The 24,602-nt window shown below is 42.1% G+C and overlaps 1 protein-coding gene across 2 annotated transcripts; it reads left to right on the top strand.

Moving 5' to 3' along the window:
• The first annotated feature begins 1,699 nt into the window (after positions 1-1,699).
• Positions 1,700-23,650, top strand: CBY2 (chibby family member 2). 2 transcript variants are annotated; one of them, XM_024567624.2, is made up of 3 exons: positions 1,700-1,774; positions 2,048-2,128; positions 22,424-23,650. In XM_024567624.2, exons 1-3 carry the CDS (start codon positions 1,700-1,702, stop codon positions 23,648-23,650), a joined length of 1,383 nt encoding a protein of 460 aa, XP_024423392.1. The 2 variants fall into 2 exon arrangements, with proteins under 2 accessions (XP_024423392.1, XP_024423399.1); XM_024567631.1 differs by lacking the exon at positions 2,048-2,128.
• Positions 23,651-24,602: the final 952 nt, after the last annotated feature.

The raw sequence follows: 24,602 nt of genomic DNA, 5'->3' as shown, positions 1-24,602 counted from the left end.
GCATAAGAATGAAAATCTGTTTACAGTGTTATTATCACCAAGGTCTTTAGAAATAATGGCAAGTTTCTGCTTCAAAGCTTGTTCCCTCTAAGATACCCAAGGAAAAATCATCCTGTCACCCTCTGCCAGCTCAGTTCAAGGTTGGACCAGGAACCTCTTCTCCCACCGAAAAGTATCATGAATGTAGGTGGCTTATCTGGTTTCTAGTTGCAGTCCAGCTTCAGGCATCTTTTGGAGTCTGTGACCCCAGGCCTCTGCTCACAGGCCCACACTGGCTACTGTTGGCAGATCTGCTGGCGACTATTGGCACATCCCCACTGGGGGAGGGGAAAGAACTGACTTTCTTTTTCTTTTCTGGTGCCCTCTGTTTCATGTGCACTGAAAGCCAGTGGGAGTGTCAACTCTTCCAAACAATGAGGGCCAGCGTTGGCCATGTTTGCCATTGCCCCTGTTCCTACCTCCATGTTTAGCAAGGGGGCAAAGTCTCCAGCTGCACATTCGCAGCTCAAACCCCTCCCCCATTTCCAGGGAGGTGTCCCCCATTATAGTATAATAAATATTATATTTGGTCTTTGTTCTCAGTTCTTATCACAGAGCTCCTAAAACCCTGAAATTTTCAGGGTGATAGATGTGTCTTTTATTATTCATAAGAAGCCGGTTTGGAGTACATGAGTTTATGCTAATGAGGTGACTCTTGGTGAGGCCCCTAGATAGCTTTGGGATGGGAGCTGGTTGCCAGATGAATCAATCATTTGGTTAGAGGGTTGGAACTTTCAGCCCCCTCCCTTCCCCTCCCCTCCACCTCTGGAAAAGAAGATGGTAGCAGGCTGGAAATTTTCAATTACCAAAGACCAACAATTTAATCAATTGTGCCCATGTATTAAAACCTTAACAAAAACCCCTAAACAACAGGGTTTGGAGAACTTTTGGTTTGGCGACCACATGGAGATGCTGGTAGGGTGATGTGCCAGTAAGGAATGGGAGCTCTGCATCTCTCTCTCCACATATGTTGCTCTAAGTAACTCTTCCATTTGTTGTTCCTGAGCTGCATCTTTTATAATAAAACTGAAGTTGTAAGTAAGTTTTTTTAGTCCTGTGAGCAATTTTATCAAATTATCAAATTTGAGGAGGGGTTTGTAGAATTCCTGATATAGCCAATTAGTCAGAAAGATTTGTGGCCCAGACTTATGACTGGTGTCTGAATCAGGGGCAGTCTTGTGGGAATGAGCCCTTTAACTTTGGGTCCAATTCCAACTCTAAGTAGATTGTTTTAGAATTGAACTGAATTTAAGGATGCCCAGCTGGTGTCAGAGAGTTGGGAGAACTGGTTGGTGTCAGAAAACATCTCATACTGCATTTCTTCTCTTGGTCTGAAAAGAGTTCAGTTTGGGTTTCTTTCTTCTTGAGTGATCCAATCAGAAGATGCCACCTTTGGAGAAAGGATAGGGATCTCAGCCTAGCCTAGCAGGAGGGATGTGAATGGTAGCCAGAATGACCAAACAGGGGGCTAGTGTTTGGACTATTGTGTGTCACATTGACCATGACCAGCCATGTGGACACACCAAGGTGAGCTTTTCCTGACTGCCAGGTGCCTCATTCCTGCCTGAGACTTTCAGAGAGAGAGAGAGACCATGAGCCCTGAAAAGCACTATGTTGTTTGAGAGATCATGAACCCTGAAAAACACTATATTGTTTTGTGATGTCACCTCTGGAATGTTCTGAGTGTTTTGGTGACCAAATTCTGCATAGGACATATACCTGGCACCTAACATTGGTATGACTTTCTACTTGAGATAAAAAATACAATCTTAGAAAAGGCTTTTGGAGGGCTTTGACACCAACTATGATACCTATCTTAATTTTTGTTCAGATGTTGATAAAGCCCCTTATCAGGTATCATCTTCACATTCTTCCAAACTCAGTTTTTTGTAATGGACATAACTTACAAGAGGAGATAAGTGAATAGAAAGTCCTCCATTTTACAGGTGGGTAATTGAGATCCAGTGATGGGCTGGGAAGCAGACATGTTATTTTCTCTTTTCCACAGCATTCAAGGCCACACTTTACAAGGAAAGGAGATGCCAGATCTGAAAGCCTAGAGATTCCAATCAATGTGGTTCTACCTCAGGTACGGATAATCACAGAAGGATGTAAACTATCAATTTTAGCCAGAAAAACCCTCCTCTTTCAAAACTGTAGCAAGATGTTATAGAATGAACAGCATATTTAGGACCTTGATTTTAATTGTGGGTCAGCTTCCAACCAGCTGTGTGCATGGGTGAGGCCACTTAGTGACTGTGGATCTCGGGTCCCTCATCCCTCAAATGAAGGGAGTGGGTTAAGTGATCTGTAAGACCTTCCAGCCCTAACTCATGACACTTTGAAATAAGCCAATCTTCTCAAAATTATGTCTTTTGGTACTTCTTACTGTTCAACCACTCTGGATTTCTGGAGGAAAATTAGAACTGGGGCTTGGAATTAAATGCATGCAACTGAATCCATAAGAAGAAAACCTAATACATTACATCAAGGGGTACAGGGTCATCTGGAGATGTCAAGAGAATTAAGACCTGCTATATACCAATGACAGAGTGTAAGGGGGTGGGCACAGGGATCAGAACAGAGGCCAATGAAAGGGGGAAGTCTTGACAGGCTAGAGATTCTCAGGTCTCTTTCTGCTAAGCAGCCACTTCCTTGATGGGGTTCTTCTGATTGGATTGTTTCTACTGTTGCTATGTCACAAAGGGGGTGACCTTACTTCTCCAGAGTCATCTAAGGCCCTGTTGGAAGACCATGGCGGTGCCACCAGAGGGGCTGAAATGTAGGGTGGAGGAGTCCAATGCAGAGGTAATTATCTGAAAGCTCTGTCCAGGGATGTGTTAGGGACAGTATTGATCACCAGTAATTATATATATTCAGCTTTCCTAAAGAGAAGACTTAGGAAAGCTCTCTCTACCTTATGGATTTTCAGAAGAACAGCATTAGAAAGAAAACCTTCAGCATTCCTTTTATAGGTGGAGGTAATTATAACAATCTAGGTAAGTATGTTCAGCAGGAGGAAAAATTATAGGACAAAAATATATTCTGGCTGTTTTCACATTTTCCTATAACTTTGTGATGAACAGCTACTTCTCTGTTTCAGCAGATGAAGCTTAGAATACCAGCTAACTTTCTCTGGATCATTAGATAAGATGGCTTCCCACAGGGTTCCTACAGCTGTAGGAACATAGATTTAGGTTTGATTCTTTCTACCTGAAATACATGTGTTGCTCTGTTGGCTACTACCCTCTTGATGGTGAGTGTTGCTCCTTTGATTTGTTCACAGCTCAGATAAATCAATGTTTGTTTTGCTAAGGGACAAGCAGAGGGTGCCAACCTAAGGGTGGGGTTGGGGAAGGGGTCCCAGGACAGGATTTGAAATAGTGATTATGTGATAGAGTGATAGGAAAGTCTTCATCCTAGCATAACTCTCCCTGCCTACCTCCCAGAAACAACTCAGCATTAAGAAGTGAAGGGGAATAATTAAGAAGTGTACTCCTCGTGGGCAGATGTGGCCTCTTTGGTACATCTGCCATGCACAAGTCTTGCAACAGGTTTCAGACACCTGCCAGGATGCTCTAGGCTGGTTCACTGGGGGAAGGGTGTGGGCATTTATAAGTTAAGATGATCTGAACTGTGCCACCACCAGGGCTGTGTGAGGGACCAAAGAACTCACTGGACCTACTCCAATGAGATAGTGGATTGGGGGTGGGAGGGAATTGATGTGGTTCACAAGGGGAGAGAACTATCAACCAAGCATTGATTTAATCAGATGTTGGTCATTGGGCCATGCAAGTGTGAGGCAGAGGTTGTATAGGTATGGGAACTGGGAACCCCATGAACCGTACTAGTAATAAATAGCAGAGTTGGAGTTAGGGGCTTGAACCCAAGTCAAAATCCACTCTCTCTGCTGGGCATATGCCATTTGGCCGGACCAGGTCATGTCTTAGCCCTCTACTTCTTCTCTTGCTGTTAGGAGATCCTACCTCTTCTCCCCACATCTTACTGTTTGCCCAGAGCTCCCTATATTTATTTTTCCCATACTGCTTCATTCTGGAGCTGAGTCCATTCATTTTAAAAGGGAATTACATCAGCAGCTCTGTGTCCCCAGAAAATGCCTCTAGCCTCCTAGATCCCAATCATGCTGGGTGTTTGGGCTTCTCAATTACATTCCAAATGCTTATGATTCACTATCTGTTATCACCCTGAGGTCTTTTCAGGTCTTATTGATTTCCAGTTTTTCTTTCTCACATTAAATATTTGTGTTTTTTGATCTATTTCCTTCTAGCACATTAACTTGCAAGCCATCAATGTCATTTCCTGCCCAAGCTAGCTGACCTTCTTGTCCCTTTTGTACATAACATGCGTAGTGATTCAGTTCTCACAGGCATTCACATTTCCCCAACTGAGCACTATCTGTGAGTTACATGAAGGTGTTGTTTACTGCTAGATCATTAATGAAGGATCTATACCAGATCAGAAAGCATCCACTAGGCCCCCTTCATTCTACCCCCCAGCCAGTTGCTTTTTCTCAACTCCATTTGTTTGAGCTCGTTCTTCAGAAGTTATGGAGTCTGCTGACAATGCCCATATCTCTGAATTGACTGTTAGAAGGAAGATTTCATGAGATTCTGTGTTAAACAATTGGCTGAAACTACCATACATGATGACATATTTATCCTCTTTCCTGGTAATGTTGTAATTCTATCAAAATCAGTCACATTCACCTCTGAATTATCCTCTTACCGGTTCACATTTAAAAAAAACCAACAGTGACTTTATCAGGGTATAGGGAGCTGAGTTAATATAAAAATATGATAATGAACCTTAGCCTTGTCACCTCATCTGAAAATTAATAGCACATCTGGCTCTTCCTTCCAGTATTCTGGGTACTTCAGATTCCCATGCCTGAAAAGAACCTCAGATAGCTGAGTGTTCCTTGACTGTAACCCTCAGTACTGTTGGCAAAGTACGTGTATAAAACCTTGGTCAACTCTCTTGGAATCTACCAGGCTTTCAAAATCCCTTCTGGTCTGTGGTAGCCACACTTTTCTAGAAGTGGAGAGAACTTTAGAGTGTCAGCTAAGCCTGGCTAGTCACTGTCCAGTCCTGTCCCCAAACCTATTAGATGGGAGGCCATCAACCCCAGGAACTCCATTCCAGAAAGTCCCAATCAGAGAGTCTTGTTCCTTAGAAAATCTGTAGCATCAGTAAGAGACTTTGGTCTTATCACCTCCCCTTTGCCCTTTGCCACCCCCCACCACCCCCCACCCCATATATGGCCAATTTTCCTCCATGTTTTCTACTTGCTATGAAGCTGGTGATCTGACAAAGTCACCCAGTTGCTGGTCATTTCAAACATTTTTCTTTCAGGACCACTTGTATTTAAGGAGATGACAGGGAGAAGGCCAGGCTGGTACTAAGGAAGAACAAATATCCATAAATGACATTCAGGCATCTGTGATGGATATGTTTGTGCCCAGGGGGCTCTTCCTGAATCCCTGGCATTAATACATCTTAGATCACAACTGTGAGCATATTCACCAGAGGGCAGAGTCTCTTGGCCACTTCCTAATAAGTCCTGATGGGAAGGTATCATGAGCCTCATAGACAGTTGTATTTCTCTCTTGTATCCACCCCCATATCCCATTCTTCCATGAAGAAGCCAACATTTTTCTCTCCTTCCTACTAGACACGTCCACATGTGAGAGCATTTCCCATAGACCAGGGAGGAGATAATCTTTTCGTCATGGGAAACTTGGGCCGTGTTTCTCTGGAGGCTTGGACTGTGCTGCTATAGGCTTTCGCTCTGCTTCCCAGGCTTAGCAGAACTTTCAGGGGTATTCCAGGGACTTTTTGTTGGCCCACCTCTCTCTTAAAAAAATAGTTTATTTATTTATTTTTAGAGAGAGGAAAATGGAAGGAGAAAAAGAGGGAGAGAAACATCAATGTGAGAGGGAAACATCAATCAGTTGCCTCTTGTACACTCCCTGACCAGGGACCAAACCTGCAACCCAGGCATGTGCCCTGACGGGGATTGAACCGGCAACCTTTTGGTTTGTGGGACAACACCCAATCAACTATGCCACATTTGTCAGGGCAGCCCATATCTCTTGTTAGGGCTTGAGGACACCAAGGACCAATTAGTTTCACTCATGAAACCAACCCAGTAAAAACACTGGTCAAGGTGACCTACTGAGCAGGCTCTGCTTCAAACATAGGCTAAGGAGGCCTGGGATTTTGTACCTCATGTACTTGCTTAGCTCAGATGCTCACTTTTTGGAAAGCCTTTTTGTAAAGAAATATATTCATTATTTGCTATAGGTCAGGAATATTTGTTTAAGCCTTACCAGTAGAACTGGTCATCTTATCTTTATGACAGCTTGCCTACCACTTCCTTGGCACCTCACTACCATCTCAGGAAGTAGTCAGGGCAGCTACATTTAAGTTCATTTTAGAGGTGACATTCACAGAAGTGAAGTGACTTTTTGAAGAGCACTCAAAGGTATGGGACTTTTAAACCAAGTTACTGGAAATTTGAGGCCTCTACACTCATTAGATTATAGGTTCAAGATAGTGATATAGACAACAAGCACACATGAGGCAGGCAGGGGAAGCTGCCTTTAAGGACTACACAGATGAACCTACAGTTTTGTGAAATTCACATGAGTAGACCCCCACTGTTGTAGCATTTATATCATGCAGCAACAGCTCTGCAGTTTAAAAATATAAACTGAAATGAGGACATAGCTTTATCAAGTACACTAAGTATATAAAACAAACAAAATAACCACTTTGGTAGTCCAAAAATGGTACAATGTTAACAGTTTCACACATTTCAACCTAATAGCTTCTCCTTACCTTTTAGTGTTGGTTGCCTTTTAGTTATTTTGGTTGATTAGTTCATTAACAAGGACTCATTACACCTTTGCTGTATATAAAATGTGCTGTTCTAATTTCTAGAACTAGGGATGTCAAAAAATAAGGGAGAGGTTACTGTCTTAGAGAATTGCAATTTTAGTCATCTGGGGAGAAGGTGAGGCAGAACACAAGAGAAGCACTGCAAAGTAATATTAACAGATGCAAAATAAAGCATCTGGGCATTGTGAAGAGCTAGGATGAGCATGCAGTTTGGAGTCAGATATCCTGGGTTTAAATTCTGACTTTGCCCCTTGCTGGCTAGGTGACCTGAGGTAGAACCATTGTGACTATTTTTGGTAAGACAATATATATGAATAAATCAATGAGAATATTGTTACATAATAGTCATTCAGTAATGTTATTTCCTTTTTCTTGTTCTATAAGTTTTTCTCTAAGGAAATGCTAAGCAACTTCTCTTCCAAACCAAAGTACATCCTAATATATCTGTAACTCTTTATAAACAAAGAAAATATCACATTTTATTTTATTTTTATTTTTTAACTCTATAACAAACTGTGAAGTAGGACAGATGTTAGTAAAGTTGCTATGGATGGTTGTACAGATTGTGCATTGCAACAACAGTTGTAAATATCACTCTTTAAAGTTTGTCATTGTACAACCTGCACATACATATGGGGTGACTCTGAATCATGCTAGTATTCACGTATTCTATATATGGAAATGTAAGCACAGAAATTAAGTGATCTTAAAAGGTTATACACTCATACAGTGCAGACCCAGGACTCTCCAGGTTTTATGATGTACAGTCCCCAGATCCTCATATCTTACTGCCTACATAATGCTTGTGGTACTTTGACCTCTCTCATTGGCACCAAGAAGTAATCACTACTAATAACTGAATATTCTTTCTCTTTTTTAATTGTTCACATGTTTATTTAATAAAACATGTGAACACATACACATACACAGGTATCACTGGGACATTTCAGGAGTCTTGGAGCTGGGAACACACCTCTCTCTCCTGACTCAGCATGGGCTCTCTAGAAAAGGGCTTCTGTCACTGCCTTGCTGAGAGTATACTGCTTGGGCTCTCACAGCTGATCTCATGTCCACATCAGTTGTCCCAGTGGGCCAAGGACAAGGGGCTGTGAGCCTCTGCTCAGTCACTCATGTCCAGGCCAAATTCTGGATACAACTCTGGTGGTAACACCTCAGATCATGGCCAGTTTGCCCGGCAGCATCTGGCTTACATCCTTGGTATCATCGTACTCATGGAGCTGGTAGATGTGGTCCTCCAGTTCATCCACTCTGTAGTCTTCAGATATTAATTGGGAAATCTCCCTGTCTAGTATGTTTCTCTTCTCCTTCAGCTTCTGAATGTCAATATGCAGAGAATTCTTGCTGGCCCCATCAGAAATGGAAGTTAGCTATCTGAATCCTGGGGTCCAGGACCCCCTGTTTTAGGGGAGGGGTCTGCAATGCAGGAGGGTCCAGAGCAGGGACAGGAGAGCTGCCTCTCAGGTCTGCTAGAGACCAGGAACAGCCACATAGCGAGCTGCACATGCACACAAATAAGGTCAGGCCCCACCCTTAATAAATGACTTTTCAAATTGACTTGAAGTTCCCTGAGGGCAGGGTCTGAGACCAGATGCTAAATTAATGTTAGTTGATTCATTAACATAAGTGTGGAGGAAGAACTGGTACAAGAACATTTGGAGTGGAACTAGATTAGGGTAAGGAGTTTTCACAAGGCTAGGAAAAAGCTTTCATTTGAGCACTAAGTCCAGCTGGTCTGATTACAATTGGGGAAATACCACGGGAAAGAAAGAATTTGTCTTGGTAAAATGTTTTCCTAAAGTTCAATCAGGACTCTTGACATATTTTCCCTTAAATCTTCTCACTTTCAGAAACAGAAAAGGTAGACTTTACTTTAGCTTTACATTGGATAGATGAGGCTAAAGTGGTTTTTGCGTTCTAAGAAACTAGGCCATGAGTCAATACTGAATCTGACCTCTTTCTTCATCCTGTCTGGGGATAGCAGGAAAGATATTAGGACTCAGTTGTAAGGGGAGGATTTAATTTCCTGGGTAAGGAAGTACAGGAACAGATTAGCCCATTGATATTTTCTGGATCAGGAGTGGTGGGCATGAAACAGAAAATGCAAAAGGATCTGCTTGGCAAGTGTTGACCATTTAAGGAAGGAGACAAGATGTCAACTAGGTTGGTAAAAGAGGTCTGCTAGGGGCATAGTTGTACCCATTTACAAATATGGATCTTTGGAACCAGAGAAAGTTAAATTAAAAGGGCAATTAAAGATAATGCTGCTAAACATTCATCATACACAAGTGGAAAACAAGTTCAGAAGATGAGAGGATGTGACCAAGATTACCTGGTGGCATGCATAAGGACAAGGACCAAATAGCCAGATTGTCCATAACTAGGGATCCACCACTACATGTTAAGAATTTATTTAGTGCATTTCTTCTTTTTTAAGTAACAGTAATTTCTTTTTTAAAATATTTTATTTATTTATTTTTAGAGAGAGGGTAAGGGAGAGAGAGAGAGAAGGAGAAAAACATCAATGTGTGGTTGCTTATCGCACATCCCCCATGGGGGACCTGGTTGCAACTGAGGTATGTACCCTGACTGGGAGTTGAAGCAGTGACCCTGGGGTTCACAGGCCAGTGCTCAATCCACTGAGCCACACCAGCTAGGGCTATTTAGTGTATCTGTTGAGGGGAGAGTAAAAAATTCATTGAGTACCCAGTTCAGATTGTGAATATAGTGTAATGGCAGCTGAATAGGATGATTTAAAGGTCTCTAAAGATTCTCTGAACAGGTGTAAAGCATTATAGATTCCTCTCTGGATGTTTAGTTGGATCAAGAAGAGTATCTCTCTGATTGAAACAAAACAATCCTAAAAATGAAATGAGACAATCAGGGAAATTTGAAAACTGACTTGGTATTTGTTGTTAAGAGATCATTGTTATAAAACCAGGAGTGCTGAAAAGACCAGAGTTAGACCGTGTTAGACCCATAAATGTCAGCTCAAGACCAGTGAGCACAGGAGATTAAGGAGACAGCACCACTGAATCCCATTGGCATTCTATCATAGAAGTTCATACCATAAACCCAGGGAGTCAGAACAGATCAATTTAAGAGGCAGAGGCTAACAAGGAGAGTCTCACAAACAATGGGAAGACAAAGAAACAATTCCCAAATGAAAGGAAAGGAGGAAGCCTCAGAAAGCATGCTAACTGAAATACAGGCAAGTCAACTATCAGATACGGAGTTCAAAGCAATGGTTATCAGGAAGCTCACTGAGCTTACAGAGAACTACCAGAAACTACAGGGAAACTACAATAAACTAACTGCAAAATATATTAACATGAAAAGGGAAATAGAAACTATCAACAAGGGCCGAGAGGAAATGAAGAATACAATTTCTGAATTGAAGAACACAGTAGAAGGAATGAAAAGCAGACTTGATGAAGCAGAGGATCGGATCAGCAAGCTGGGGGACAAAGTAGAAAAAAACACCCACAAAGAGCAAGAAAAGGAAAAGAGGCTCAGAAAGAATGAAGAGGGATTAAGGGAAATGCAGGACAACATGAAACATAACAATATCCATATAATAGGAATACCAGAAGGAGAAGAAGAAGAGCAAGGGATAGAAAACCTGTTTGAAAAAGTAATGATGGAAAATTTCCCTAATCTGATGACAGAAAAAGTCACCCAAATCCAGGAAACACAGAGAGCCCCAAGCAAGAGGAACCCAAAGAGGCCCACTGCAAGACACATCATAATTAAAATGGCAAAATTCCAAGACAAAGAGAGGATATTAAAGGCAGCAAGGGAGAAACAGGAAGTAACATACAAGGGAGGCCCAAAAAGGTTAGCAACTGACTTCTCAATGAAAACGCTCCAAGAGAGAAGAGAGTGGCAAAAAATATTCCAAGTAATGAGAACCGGAGGCCTGCAACCAAGGCTACTTTACCCAGAAAAGTTCTCAATCAAGATAGAAGGCCAAATAAAGAGTTTCCCAGATAAAAGAAGTCTAAAAGAATACACTTCCACCAAACCAGCTCTGCAAGAGATGCTACAGGGACTGCTTTAAGGAAAGGAAGGAAAAGAGAAAGAGAGAGGAACACAGGTAGGAAAAAATGGCAATGAATAACTTCCTATCGATAATAACCTTAAACATAAATGGATTAAATGCTCCAATCAAAAGACATAGAATAGCTGAATGGATAAGAAAACATGACCCACACATATGCTGCCTACAAGAGACCCATCTCAGGACAAAAGACTTACACAGACTGAAAGTGAAGGGCTGGAAACAAATTTTCCAAGCAAACCTACAGGAAAAAAAAGCAGGCATAGCAATACTCATATCAGACAGAATAGACTTCCAAAGAAGGGCCATAAAGAGAGATCCAGAAGGTCACTTCATAGTACTCAAAGGAAGAATCCACCAAGAAGACATAAAAATTGTCAATATATATGCACCCAACATAGGAGCACCCAAATACATTAAGAAAGTCTTGGAGTACTTCGAGAAAGATATTGACAGGAACACAATTATAGTAGGGGACTTTAACACCCCACTGTCAAAAATGGACAGGTCTTCCAAACAAAATATCAGGAAGGATATTGTGTCACTTAACAAAGCCTAGAGGAAATGGACTTAACTGATATATATAGAGCTTTTCATCCTAAAGAAGCAAAATACACATTCTTTTCAAGTGTACATGGAATATTTTCAAAGATAGACCACATGATAGGACACAAAGCAAGCATCAACAAATTCAAGAAAATTAAAATCATATCAAGCATTTTCTCTGACCACAAGGGACTGAAACTAGAAACCAACCCCAAAGGAAAAAAACCCAAACACTCAAAATCATGGAGACTGAATAGCATGCTATTAAACAATGATTGGGTCAAGAATGAGATTAGGTAAGAAATCAAAAACTTTCTGGAAGCAAATGAAAATGAACTCACAACAACCCAAAACCTATGGGACACAGCAAAGGTAGTCCTGAGAGGGAAGTTCATAGCAATACAGGCCTACCTATGAAAGATAGGAACATTTCAAACAAACAACCTAACCCTATGCCTAAAAAACTGGAGGAACAACAACAAGGACAGGCCAGAGCAAGCAGAAGGAAGGAAATAACCAAGATCAGAGCAGAGTTAAATGACATAGAGACTAAAAGCACAATTCAAAGGATCAATGAATCCAGGAGCTGGTTCTTTCAAAAGATAAACAAAATCGACAAGCCTTTAAGTAGGCTCATCAAGAAAAAAAGAGAGAGGATCCAAATAAACACAATCAGAAATGAAAGAGAGGAGATTACAACTGATACCACAGAAATACAAAGGATTGTAAGAAATTACTACGAAGAACTGTATGCCAAGAAATTTGAAAACCTACGTGAAATGGACACTTTCCTAGAAAAATATAATCTTCCAAAACTGAATGAAGAAGAAGCAAAAAACCTGAACAGACCAATAACATCAGACGAAATTGAAGCAGTCATCAAAAAACTCCCAACACACAAAGGCCCTGGACCAGATGGTTTCACACAGAATTCTACAAAGCATTTAAGGAAGAGATAACCCCTATCCTTCACAGACTATTCAAAAAATTCCAAACTGATGGAAGACTCCCAAACTCTTTTTATGAAGCCAGCATCATCTTAATCCCCAAACCAGACAAAGACACAACGAAGAAAGAAAACTTCAGGCCAATATCGCTGATGAACATAGATGCTAAAATTCTCAACAAAATATTGGCAACCCGCATCCAGCCATACATTATGAAGATCATAGACAATGACCAAGTGGGATTCATCCCAGGGATACAAGGATGGTAGACTATTCGAGAATTAATAAACAGAATACATCACATAAACAATAGCAAAGACAAAAATCACATGATCATATCAATAGATGTAGAAAAAGCATTTGATAAGGTACAGCACCCATTTGTGATAAAAAACACTCAGCAAAGTAGGAACAGAGAGAGCATTTCTCAATATAATAAAGGCCATATATGAGAGACCTACAGCCAACATCATACTCAATGGTTGAAAATTTAGAGCTTTCCCACTAAGATCAGGAACAAGACAAGGATGCCTTCTCTCACCACTCCTATTCAACATAGTAGTGGAAGTCCTAGCCACAGCAATCAGACAACAGAAAGCAATAAAAGGCATCCAAATTGGAAAGGAGGAAATGGAACTGTCACTGTTGGCAGATGACATGATAGTGTACGTGGAAAATCCTATAGACTCCACCAAAAAACTACTCGACCTAATAATAGCAACAAGAAAAATCAAGTACCTAGGAGTACACCTAACCAAGGAGGTAAAAGACCTGTACTCAGAAAACTACACAACACTAAAGAAAGAAATTAAGGAAGACACAAACAAATGGAAGTATGTACCATGCTCATGAATTGGAAGAATTAACATCATCAAAATGGCCATACTACCCAAAGAGATTCACAGATTCAATGCAATCCTTATTAAAGTACCCATGACATATTTCACAGATATAGAACGAACATTTCAGAAATTCATATGGAACCATAAACGACCCCGAAGAGCCGCAGCAATTTTGAGAAAAAAGAACAAAGAAGGAGCGATCACAATACCTGATATCAAACTGTATTACAAGGCCATTGTAATCAAAACAGCCTGGTACTGGCATAAAAACAGGCACAGAGACCAATGGAACAGAAAAGAGAGCCCGGAAATAAACCCAAGTCTTTACTGTCAATTAATATTTGACAAAGGAGGCAGGAGCATAAAATGGAGCAAAAATAACATCTACAACAAATGTGTTGGGAGGTGTTGGGAGATCTGGACAGCTACGTGCAAAAAAATGAAACTCGATTACCAACTTACACCATTCACAAAAGTAAATTCAAGGTGGATAAAAGAGTTAAATATAAATTGTAATACCATAAAAGTCCTAGAGGAAAACACTGGCAGGAAAATCTGAGACTTTCCATGCAGCAATGTCCTCACAGACATGTCCCCTAAAGCAAGGGACATAAAGGAAAGAATAAACAAATGGGACCTCATCAAAATAAAAAGCTTCTGCATGGCTAAAGAAAATAGTATTAAAATAAAAAGAGAACCAACAGTATGGGAAAACATATTTGCCAATAATAACTCAGACAAGGACCTGATCTCCAAAACATACAAGGAACTCACACGACTGCACTACAGGAAGACAAACAACCCAATTAAAAAGTGGGCAAAGGACTTGAACAGACACTTCTCCAAGGAAGACATACAGAGGGCCCAGAGACATAGGATAAGATGCTCAGCATCACTAGCCATTAGAGAGATGCAAAGTAAAACCACAATGAGGTACCATCTCACACCAGTCAGAGTGGCCAACATAAACAAATCCACAAACAAATCTTGGAGGGGATGCAGAGACAAGGGAACCCTAGTGCACTGTTGGTGGGAATGCAGACTGGTGAGGCCACTGTGGAAAACAGTATGGAATTTCCTCAGAAAACTAAAAATGGAACTGCCCTTTGACCCAGCAATTCTGCTGCTGGGATTATACCCTAAGAACCCTGAGACACCAATCCAAAAGAATCTATGCACCCCAATGTTCATAGCAGCACAATTTACAATAGCCAAGTACTGGAAGCAACCTAAGTGCCCATCAGCAAATGAGTGGATCCAAAAACTATGGTATATTTACACAATGGAATTCTATGCAACAGAGAGAAAGAAGGAGCTTATACCCTTTGCAAGAGCATGGATGGAACTGGAGAGCATTATGCTAAGTGAAATAAGCCAGGTGGTGAGGGACAAATACCATATGATCTCACCTTTAACTGGAACATAATCAACAAAAGAAAAAAGCAAACCAAATATAACCAGAGACATTGAAGTTAAGAACAATCTAACAATTGTCAGGCGGGAGTGGGGAGAGGACAGTGAGGAGTGGGGATTACAGGAACTACTATAAAGGACACATGGAGAAAATCACCGGGGAGGGTGGAGGTGGGGAAGGGAGGGGGGTTCACCTGGGGTCGGGTGGAGGGATGGGGAAAAAAGGCACACAACTGCAATTGAATAACAATAAAAAATTAAAATTATAAAAAAATTTTTTCTCATGTGGCATGGAAAAAAAAAAGAGATCATTGTTAAATTTTAAAAGGATAAGTTAAGCCAGTCAGAGAAAGACAAATACCATAAGATTTCACTCATATGTGGAGTATAATGAACAAACTGAACTAACAAGCAAAATAGAGACAGACTCACAGATAGAGACCAGGATGACAGTTAAGTGGGGAAGTGGGTGGGATTAGGGGATGGAGAGATTGAGAAAAAAAGGCAAAACGACTTATGGACATGGACAACAGTGTGGTGATTACAGGAGGGTGAGGCGTATAAGAGGACTAAATGGTGATGGAAAAAATACAGTAAAAAAATAAGCCACAAAAAAGTAACAGGATGATAATGGTATTGTGGTTTTGTTTAAAAGATACACATTGATGTATTTATGCATAAAATAAGAATATTACTGACTGTATTCCCTATTCTGTACTTTACATCCATGACTATTCTGTAACAACCAATGTGTACTTCTTAATTCCTTCACCTTTTTCACTCAACTACCCAACCCCCTTTCATCTGGCAACCATCAAAATGTTCTCTGTATCTATGAGTCTGTTTCTGTTCTGCTTCATTTATTTTTGTTTTTTAAGATTCAATTGTTGATAAATGTGTTTTTTTTGTTCATTTTTAATCTTTTTTTCTTCTTCTTCTCAAAGAAAACTCTTTACTTAACAGTTCATATAATACTGGCTTGATGGTGATGAATGCCTTTAGCATTTTCTCGTCTAAGAAACTCTCTTTTTTTTTGTTTTCTTTTTCTCTCATTTTTTAAAAATTTTTATTGTTATTCAGTTACAGTTGTATGCCTTTTCTCCCCGTCCCTCCACCCCACCCCAGCCAAACCCACCTCCCTCCCCCATCTCCACCCTCCCCCTTGGTTTTGTCCATGTGTCCTTTATAGTAGTTTATATGTCCTTTGATTCTAACTGTTAGCTTTCCTGGGTACAGTAATCTTGGTTGTAGCTTCTTACTTTTCATCACTTTGAATGGTTCTTGCCTAACCCTTCTGGCCTGCAAAGTTTCTTTCAAGAAATCAGCTGACAGTTTTATGAGAGCTACCTTGTAGGTAACTAACTGCTTTTTTTCATGCTGATTTTAGGATTCTCTCTATCTTTAACCTTTGGCATTTTAATTATGGTGTCTCTTGGTTTGGGCCTACTTAGGTTTATCTTGTTTGAGATTCTCTGTGCTTCCTGAACTTGTATGTATATTTCCTTCAACCAGTTAGGGATGTTCTGTCATTACTTTTTCAAATAGTTTTCCAATTGCTTGCTCTCTCTCATTTCCTTCTTGTACCTCCGCAATTTAAATGTTGGTATGCTTGGAGTTGTCCCCAAAACTCCTTAAACCATCCTCATATTTTTGGATTCTTTTTTCTCTTTGCTTTTCTAATTGGGTGGTTTTGCTTCCTTACATTCCAAAGTGCTGATTTGATTCTTGGCTTTATCTACTCTACTGTTGATCCCCTGTAATATAGTTCTCATTCCATTGTATCCTTCATTTCTGACTGGATCTTTTTTACGCTGTCGAGGTTCTCACTAAGTTCATTGAGAGTTCTCATAACCAGTGTTTTCAACTTTGCATCTAGCAGATTGCTTGTCTCCAATTTTTTAGTTCTGTTTCTGGAGTTATGTTCTATTCCTTCATTTGGGACATATTTCTTTGTCTCCTTATTTTGGTAGCCTCCTTGTGTTTGTATCTATGTATTAGGTAGAGCTACTGTGTCTCCCAGGCTTGGCTGAGTGGCCCAATGTAGCAGGTGAAGGGTCCAGTGACACCACTTCCCTGATTACCCAAGATAGGCTCTTGAGATGTGCCCCCTGTGTGGGATGTGTATACTCTGTCCTGTGGTTGAAACTTGATTGTTGTTGGCTCCTCAGTGGGAGGGATTTACCCTCAGGCTGATTGGCAACAAGAACTAGCTACTGCCACTGACCTCTGACCATCTTGGAGGATAAGTTGTGCACGAACCCACCCCAAAGAGCAGGACTTACTTCAGCGGGGCTCTAGTGCCTGCTGAATCCAGCCCTTGAGAGTGTCACTTATGGAGGTCATTGGTTATGCTTTGATATGGTCTGAAGCTGTCCACTGGATGCACTGGCTCTGGGGCCTCCCAAGAGGTGCAAGCCAAAGTCAACTGCCACCTGTGCTCTGCCTGGGGCCACCCAGCATGAACTACCAAGTGAACTGCAAATGGCTGCTACTTGTGATGAGCTTGAAGGTGCCCAGGTGCAGACAAGATGTGAACTGAGACTGGCTGCTGCTTATGCCAAGCCTGGGGCCACTTGGTAAGAGGTATGGGGCATGCTGAGGCCAGGTGTTGCTTATTTGAGTGATTTTAGGAAAACCTGAAGCATGAGCCAAGACAGGTCATTTGTACAGAAAAGCCACAGGAAACAGCTTGGGTGGACCTGAAATTTGTGTGGGCCAGGGCCTCAGAGAATCACCAGGGTTGGGCCAACTGTATGAGCCAGATTTATGGTGACTCAGATATGGTGCCTGTCTGCCAGCTATGTGGGGGAAGGGCTCATCAAAGGAATGATGGCCTTTGCTAGCACTTCTGTCTGGGAAAAAGCTGCTTCCCCTCAAATCTCACCCTGATGCTGGATAATTAAGTTCGTCCACATATGTCTCTGGTACCTTTCTTTTTTCAAAGCATATTTTGTTGATTATGCTGTTAAAGTTGTCCCATTTTTGCTTGCCTTTATCCCCCTCTGCCCTGCAACTCCCCTCCCACCAGCATTCCCCATCTCCTTAGTTCATGCCCATGGGTTGTACATATAAGTTCTTTGGTTTCTACATATCCTATACTGTTTTAACCTCCCCCTGTCTATATTGTACCTACCAATTATGCTTCTTATTCCCTGTAGCTTCCCCCAACCCATTCTCCCACTCTCCCTCCCTGCTGATAACTCTCAATGTGACCTCCATTTCTGCGATTCTGTTCCTGTTCTAGTTGTTTGCTTAGTTTGCTTTTGTTTTTTGGTTGTTGTTGATAGTTGTGAGTTTGTTGTCATTTTACTATTCATAGGTCTGATCTTTTTCTCAGATCAGTCCCTTTAACATTTCATATAATACGGGCTTGGTGATGATGAACTCCCTTAACTTGACCTTATCTGAGAAGCACTTTATCTGCCCTTCCCTCCTAAATGATAGCTTTGCCAGATAGAGTAATCTTGGACATAGGCCTTTGCCTTTCATGACTTGGAATACTTCTTTCCAGCCTCTTCTTGACTGCAAGGTTTATTTTGAGAAATCATCGAGAGTCTTATGGGCATTCCTTTGTAGGCAACTGTCTGTTTTTCTCTTGCTGCTTTTAAGATTCTCTCCTTATCTTTAATCTTGGGTAATGTAATTATGATGTGCCTTGGTGTATGCTTCCTTGGGCCCAACTTCTTTGGGACTCTTTGAGCTTCCGGGACTTCCTGGAAGTCTATTTCCTTCACCAGATTGGGAAAGTTATCCTTCATTATTTTTTCAAATAAATTTTCAACTTCTCGCTCTTCCTCTTCTCCTTTTGTCACCTCTATGATTCAGATATTGGAATACTTAAAGTTGTCCCAGAGGTTCCTAAGCTTTATCTAATATTTTTGCGTTCTTGTTTCTTCATTCTGTTCTGGTTGAATGTTTATTTTTTCCTTCTATTCCAAATTATTGATCTGAATCCCAGTTACCTTCCCTTTCCTGTTGGTTCCCTGTATATTTTTATTTATTTCACTTTTTATAGCCTTCACCTCTTCCTCTATTTTGCATCTGTACTCAATCATTTCTGTGAGTAACTTGATTAGCCAGTGTTTTGAACTCTGCATCTGATAGGTTGGCTATGTCCTCATTGCTTAGTTCTTTTTCTGGAGTTTTGATCTGATTTTTCATTTGGGCCATATTTCCTTGTCTAGGCATTCCTGTTGCATTGTAAGGGGCAGAGTTTTAGGTATTCACCAGGTTGGGGCAACCCACTTTGATGCATTGTGGTGCTATATGTGGTGGAGGGGTCAGAGAGGGAACAATGCCACTTGCTCAGCTCTTGCCCCACAGTCAGTCACTTCTGCTACCCGCAAGCAAATTGGGCCCTTTTGGTGCTGATTCCCTAGTGGGTGGGCTTGTGTACATTATGGGACCATATGGGTCTCTTCAACAAACTCTTCTGTGAGGCTGGGAGTTTCTCCTGTCACTGCAACCCCCACAGGTTTTTCCAGCCAGAGATTTTGAGGCTTTCTTTTCCCATGTTGGAATCTTGGGTTGTGTTGTCTGTCTCAGTCCCCAGTTGTTCTGGCTTATTGACACACAAATGTTGGACCCCCTAGCCCACGAGCTGCTGCATTGCCTCGCCCTATCTGTCACCTGGCCATACCCCCTCTTCACCCTGGCTGCCCAACTCTGCCCCTCCCTCTAGTCTGGATGAATGTTTCTTCTTTAACTTCTCAGTTATCAATCTTCCATACAGTTCAATTTTCTGGCAGTTTTGGTTGTTTTTGGTTTTTAAATTGGTGGTTGTCCTTCTTTTGGTTGTGCAAGGAAGCAAAGCATCTCTACCTATACGTCCATCTGGACCTGAAGTACTCTGGTACTTTTCAAGCTGCTGCCCCAGCACTGGAGCTTAGAGGATGAGTCTGAGTAAATACGTGTGTAGGTGCTTTAAGAGGAATTGTCTGGTACTCCAGGAGCCTTCTATCTCCCTCAGCTTCAATCCCTGCTGGTTTTCACAACCAGAAGTTATGGGCACTTCTCTTCCTGGTTGTGGAAGCCTGGGCTTAGGGGCCTGGTGTGAGGCAGGTACCTGTCACTCCTCAGGGGGAACCTCCACTGCTGAGATATCTCTCCTGATTTTTACCCACCACATGTGGGCATGTGACTAGCTGGTTCCATGTCTGTACTCCTACAAGTATCAGTGTGGTTTCTTCTTTCATTCCTTAGTTGTAGGACTTTCAGTCAGATTTCAGGTGGTTCTGAATGATGGTTGTTCTGTAGTTTAGTTGTAATTTTGATGTGGTTGCAGGGGGAGGTGAGTACTGCATTTACCTATGCTGCCATCTTGACTGGAAGTCTACACTTTGTTTTAAAATAACCCAGTGACAAGGGAGTGCTGTGGAATTGGGTGATGGTATATGTGAAACAACTGTGTCTTTAATTTCATAATTGCTGAAGTTAGGTGATGGTTACATGAAATAATGTACCCATCTAATAACTATTATTCTTTCTTTTATAGATGTTTGAAAATTTCCATAATGAAAAGTTCAGGAAAAAGTATCTTGAGCCCCAAAAGTACTACCAATCCTTTGATAAATTCATGGTGATGTCTCATGTGTGCACGTTATACACTTAAGTTCAGAGAACCAGAACTGGGATTGTGACTTAGTAATTAAACTGATACTGGTTATTTAACTTCCTTGAGTTTCAGTTTCTCCATCTATAAAATGGGAATAATAATAACACCTATTAATTCAGTGTTGTGAGGTAATTTGGTAAGTAGAATGCTCAGCTCCAGGCCTAGCACAATATTTGTTACCGTCTCCCCATTCCTTCTCAAGATTGGGATACACACCATTGACTAAAACCACATTTTCCACAATAATATTATCTAAGGTAAGATGCTGCCGAGATGGAGGCCTTCATTAGTTCTAATTTGAGGATGGAGAGAACCTCCGGTTTTATTCCCTATTGACCTTGGCTAGTCTTGCCAGAAATCCAGATCAAGAAGCCTTCAATTTACAATGATATGGTGTGGACTACCCACAATGAAGTTCATTCTGATCATAGGTTCAGCCACAAGAGTCGATGTGCTTTCCTAATTGAGAAATATAAAAACTGTAGAGGCTCGATTTATTTAAAGCAAATAATGTTCTCATTACAGAATGCTCTTACACCCTTGCTATCTGGAATATTAAGCACATCCTTACAAAAAGGTAATGGCATGTGCTTATTGCAAAGTTAATGGCATAGAACTGTGTCTTCTATTTATCTAGCTCTTTGGGTCTTACAAAATTCTCACCAACTTTATTCACTGTGCAAATTATGTATCTCTACATACACATACTTATATAGTATGTGTGTAGAGATATATAATTATATACATACATACATTATATATATAGTATATAATCTGACTCGTTTTCTATCTTCTCTATCTGTAAAATTGTGAAAATAACCTCAGAAATAAGGAATTTATATTTGGAGAACATTGCTTGGATAAAATGCTTTTGGTATATTCAGAAGTAGCTATCATGATCTTACTTTATTTAAATTTATTTCTGTAGTTGTTGCCTCTTCTCTGGGATGCATTCCACCTGCTCACCACTTTCTGAATACATCTTAGAATTCTTCCATTAGTGAAGCCTACTTTTCTTGATAACAATACCTTACATTTCTATGGCACTTGGCAGTTTTAAAATCACTTTTACATTCATTATGTCATTCAATCCTCACACAGTGTTGTGAACTAAGTAGGGCACATGTTATTATTTCCATTTTACAGGCACATTTCACTGACTTTCAGTGTTAGAAAGTGCCTAATTTAAGATCATGCAGTTCGACTCCCTCTTTATTACTAGCAACAAATCTGAGTCCGAGAGGGCGAGAGAGAGGTTTCAGCTTCACATGCACATCAGTGACAGATCATAATTCTCATTGATGAATTCCATATTTGTGAATTTCCCTAAGTTTTTCCACAAAAATGTGTTTGTAACCCCCAAATCAATACTCATGGCTCTTCCATGGTCATTCACTGATATGCACAGAGTGATGAAACACTTGAGTGACCTGATGCAAACGATCTCAGCCGAGGAGCCTTCTTGTTTCAGCTCTCATACCGTAAAACAATGTTTACTTCACAGTTTATTTAGTATCAGGCTTTTCACATTTTTGTGCTTTTTTGTTGGTGATTTCACTGTCTAAAATCACCCTCATGCATAGTGCTGAAATGCAGCCTAATCTTTCTAAGCACAAGAAGGCAGTGATGTGCTTTACAGAGAAAACAGTTGTGTTAGAGAAATTTTGTTCAGGCATGAGTTTCAGTGCTGCTGGCACTTATGTATTGGATGGTTGATGAGAATTTGACCAGAAGCTGGCAGGAACCTAATTTTGTATTTCTCCTAGCAGCCATAGTTCAGTATTCACTAATTCGGTGTTCTCCACAATTTTATAGAACGTAACTGCAGGGAATAATGAGGATCAACTGCATTTCCTTGTGAGGACCCCAGCAGGCCAAGTGCAAAAGTGCCTACTGAGGCCAGGCCAGAGCAGACTATCAGATTGGGTTTATTGAGGGGCGTCTTTGCCTCTTACTTTGTCAGCCAGCCTCCGATGTATCAGCTCCTTCACTAACTCTGGGCTTCCCCCATTCTCTCCCGCAGCGGGGCACAGCCGAGCCCTTCCTGAGGCTCCACAACCTGTACCCGAGCCCGCGCTGCGCCAGGCAGGCCGCCCTGCCCAGGCTGAGCCGTAGGGTGGCCAGCCAACACTCGTACCCGCTGAATCGCTTCTCCTCGGTGCCCTTAGACCCGATGGAGCGCCCCACCTCCCAGGCGGACCTAGAGCTAGACTACAACCCTCCACGCGTGCAGCTCAGCGACGAGATGTTTGTGTTTCAGGACGGGCGGTGGGTCAATGAGAACTGCCGCCTGCAGTCGCCCTACTTCTCCCCGTCGTCCTCTTTCCACCACAAGCTGCACCACAAGAGGCTGGCTAAGGAGTACCTGCTGCTGGACGAGAACCGGTCCCTGCGGGAGGAGAACCGCGCCCTGCGTGAGGAGAACAAGACCCTCCGCAAAGAGAACAAGATCCTGCAGGTCTTCTGGGAGGAGCAAAAGCTCCCGCCAGGCCGCGAGGACAGCAGGGCCTCGTCGCCGCTGCTGCGCAAGGACAGCACGGCTTTGGAGGTGGCGAAGAAGGACCCGGCCCCACATGGGCACCGCAGCAAGGAGAGCAGCACGCTCCAACTCCTCCGAGAGGAGAACCGGGCCCTGCAGCAGCTGCTGGAGCAGAGGAAGGCCTACTGGGCTCCGGCTGACGAGAAGACAGGTCCCGCGGAAGAAAGCAACCCGGCCACCTCGCCCCTTGAGGAGTCGCGGGGCTCCGGGCTTCTGACAGATCCGGGCCCGGGCCTCCCCTCTGCGTTCGAGGAGCCCAAGGGACCCTCAAGCCCGCAGGAGGACTCCAAGACGCTCCGTGCCCTGCTCGAGATGGTCAGTAGCCTGGCTGGGTCCTCCCGGGAGGAGAGCCAGGTGGGCCCGGGCCCGGGCCCTGGCATAGCTGACGGCAGTCAGCCCTTGGAGCTGCTGAGGGAGATGAGCCGAGCGCTGCAGGCCCTGCGGGAGGAGAACCAGAGCCTGCAAGCCCTCCGTGAAGAGAACCGGCTCCTGCAGGAGGAGAATAGGGCCCTGCACGCGCTGCGCGAAGAGCACAGGCTCTTCCAGGAAGAGAACAAGGCCCTGTGGGAGAACAACAAGCTGAAGCTGCAGCAGAAGCTGGTCATTGACACCGTGACCGAAGTCACCGCCCGCATGGAGATGCTCATCGAGGAGCTCTACGCCTTCATGCCGGCCAAGAACAAGGACCCTAAGAAGCCTCCCAGGGTCTGAGACCACCCAAGTGCACAGAGGCACCAAGCTTGGGGCATAGAACATTTCCTGCCTTTCTTTTGTCTTCCTCGCTTTCACCCACCAGCTTGTGCCTGTGGAAGAGCAGAAAGATCTGCCTTCCTAAATTCAGAGAAGTAATAAAGGCGTGAGGAGGCTGAGGCCAGTTAACACAGTGCTGCTTTTTTTTCTTTTCTTTTTTCCTTTTCCTTTTCCTTCTCTTCCCTTTCTTTTCTCCTTTCCTTTCCCCCTCCTCTCCTCTTCCCTCCCCTCCCCTTCCCTTTCCTTATGGAGCAGTTTTAGGTTCACTCAAAATTGAGCAGAAGATACAAAGATTTCACATATACTTCCTGCCCCACACATGCACAGCCTCCCTCATTATCAACATCCCCCTCTAGAGGGTACATTTGTTAAAATTTCTGAACCTACATTGGCACATCAGAATCACCCAAAGTCCATAGTTTACATTAGGGTTCACTTCTGGTGCTGTATATTCTATGGGTTTGGACAAATGTCTAATGACAGGTATTCACTTTTGTATCATACAGAGTATTTTTACTGCTCTAAAAATCCTCTGTGCTCCAAGAAGGACATAAAATTGGAATCATACAGAAGCCTTTTCAGAATTGACTTCTTTCACTTAGTGTTATGCATTTAAGATTTTTCCATGTCTTTTCATGACCTTATAGCTCATTTCTCTTGGGCCCTGAATAATATTTCCTTGTCAGTATGTACCAGAGTTTATTTTTTAAAAAGCTTTAATAAAAATTTCATTTTTATTCTATTAAAATATGACTGACAAGGACAGAATTTTCAAATTTGACAAAGATACTTACTGTCTGTTTATCTTTACTTTTTGGATGTACCATAGTTTATTCACTCACCTACTGACATCTAAGTTGCTTCTAAGTCTTGGCAATTATGAATCTGGCTTACTTTTCTTCTCTTTTTTCCC

This window comes from Desmodus rotundus, chromosome 13 (assembly GCF_022682495.2).
Source record: "Desmodus rotundus isolate HL8 chromosome 13, HLdesRot8A.1, whole genome shotgun sequence".
NCBI lineage: Eukaryota > Metazoa > Chordata > Mammalia > Chiroptera > Phyllostomidae > Desmodus > Desmodus rotundus.
The sequence above is the reverse complement of the archived record's forward strand: the minus strand, read 5'-3'. Positions and strand labels throughout refer to the sequence as shown.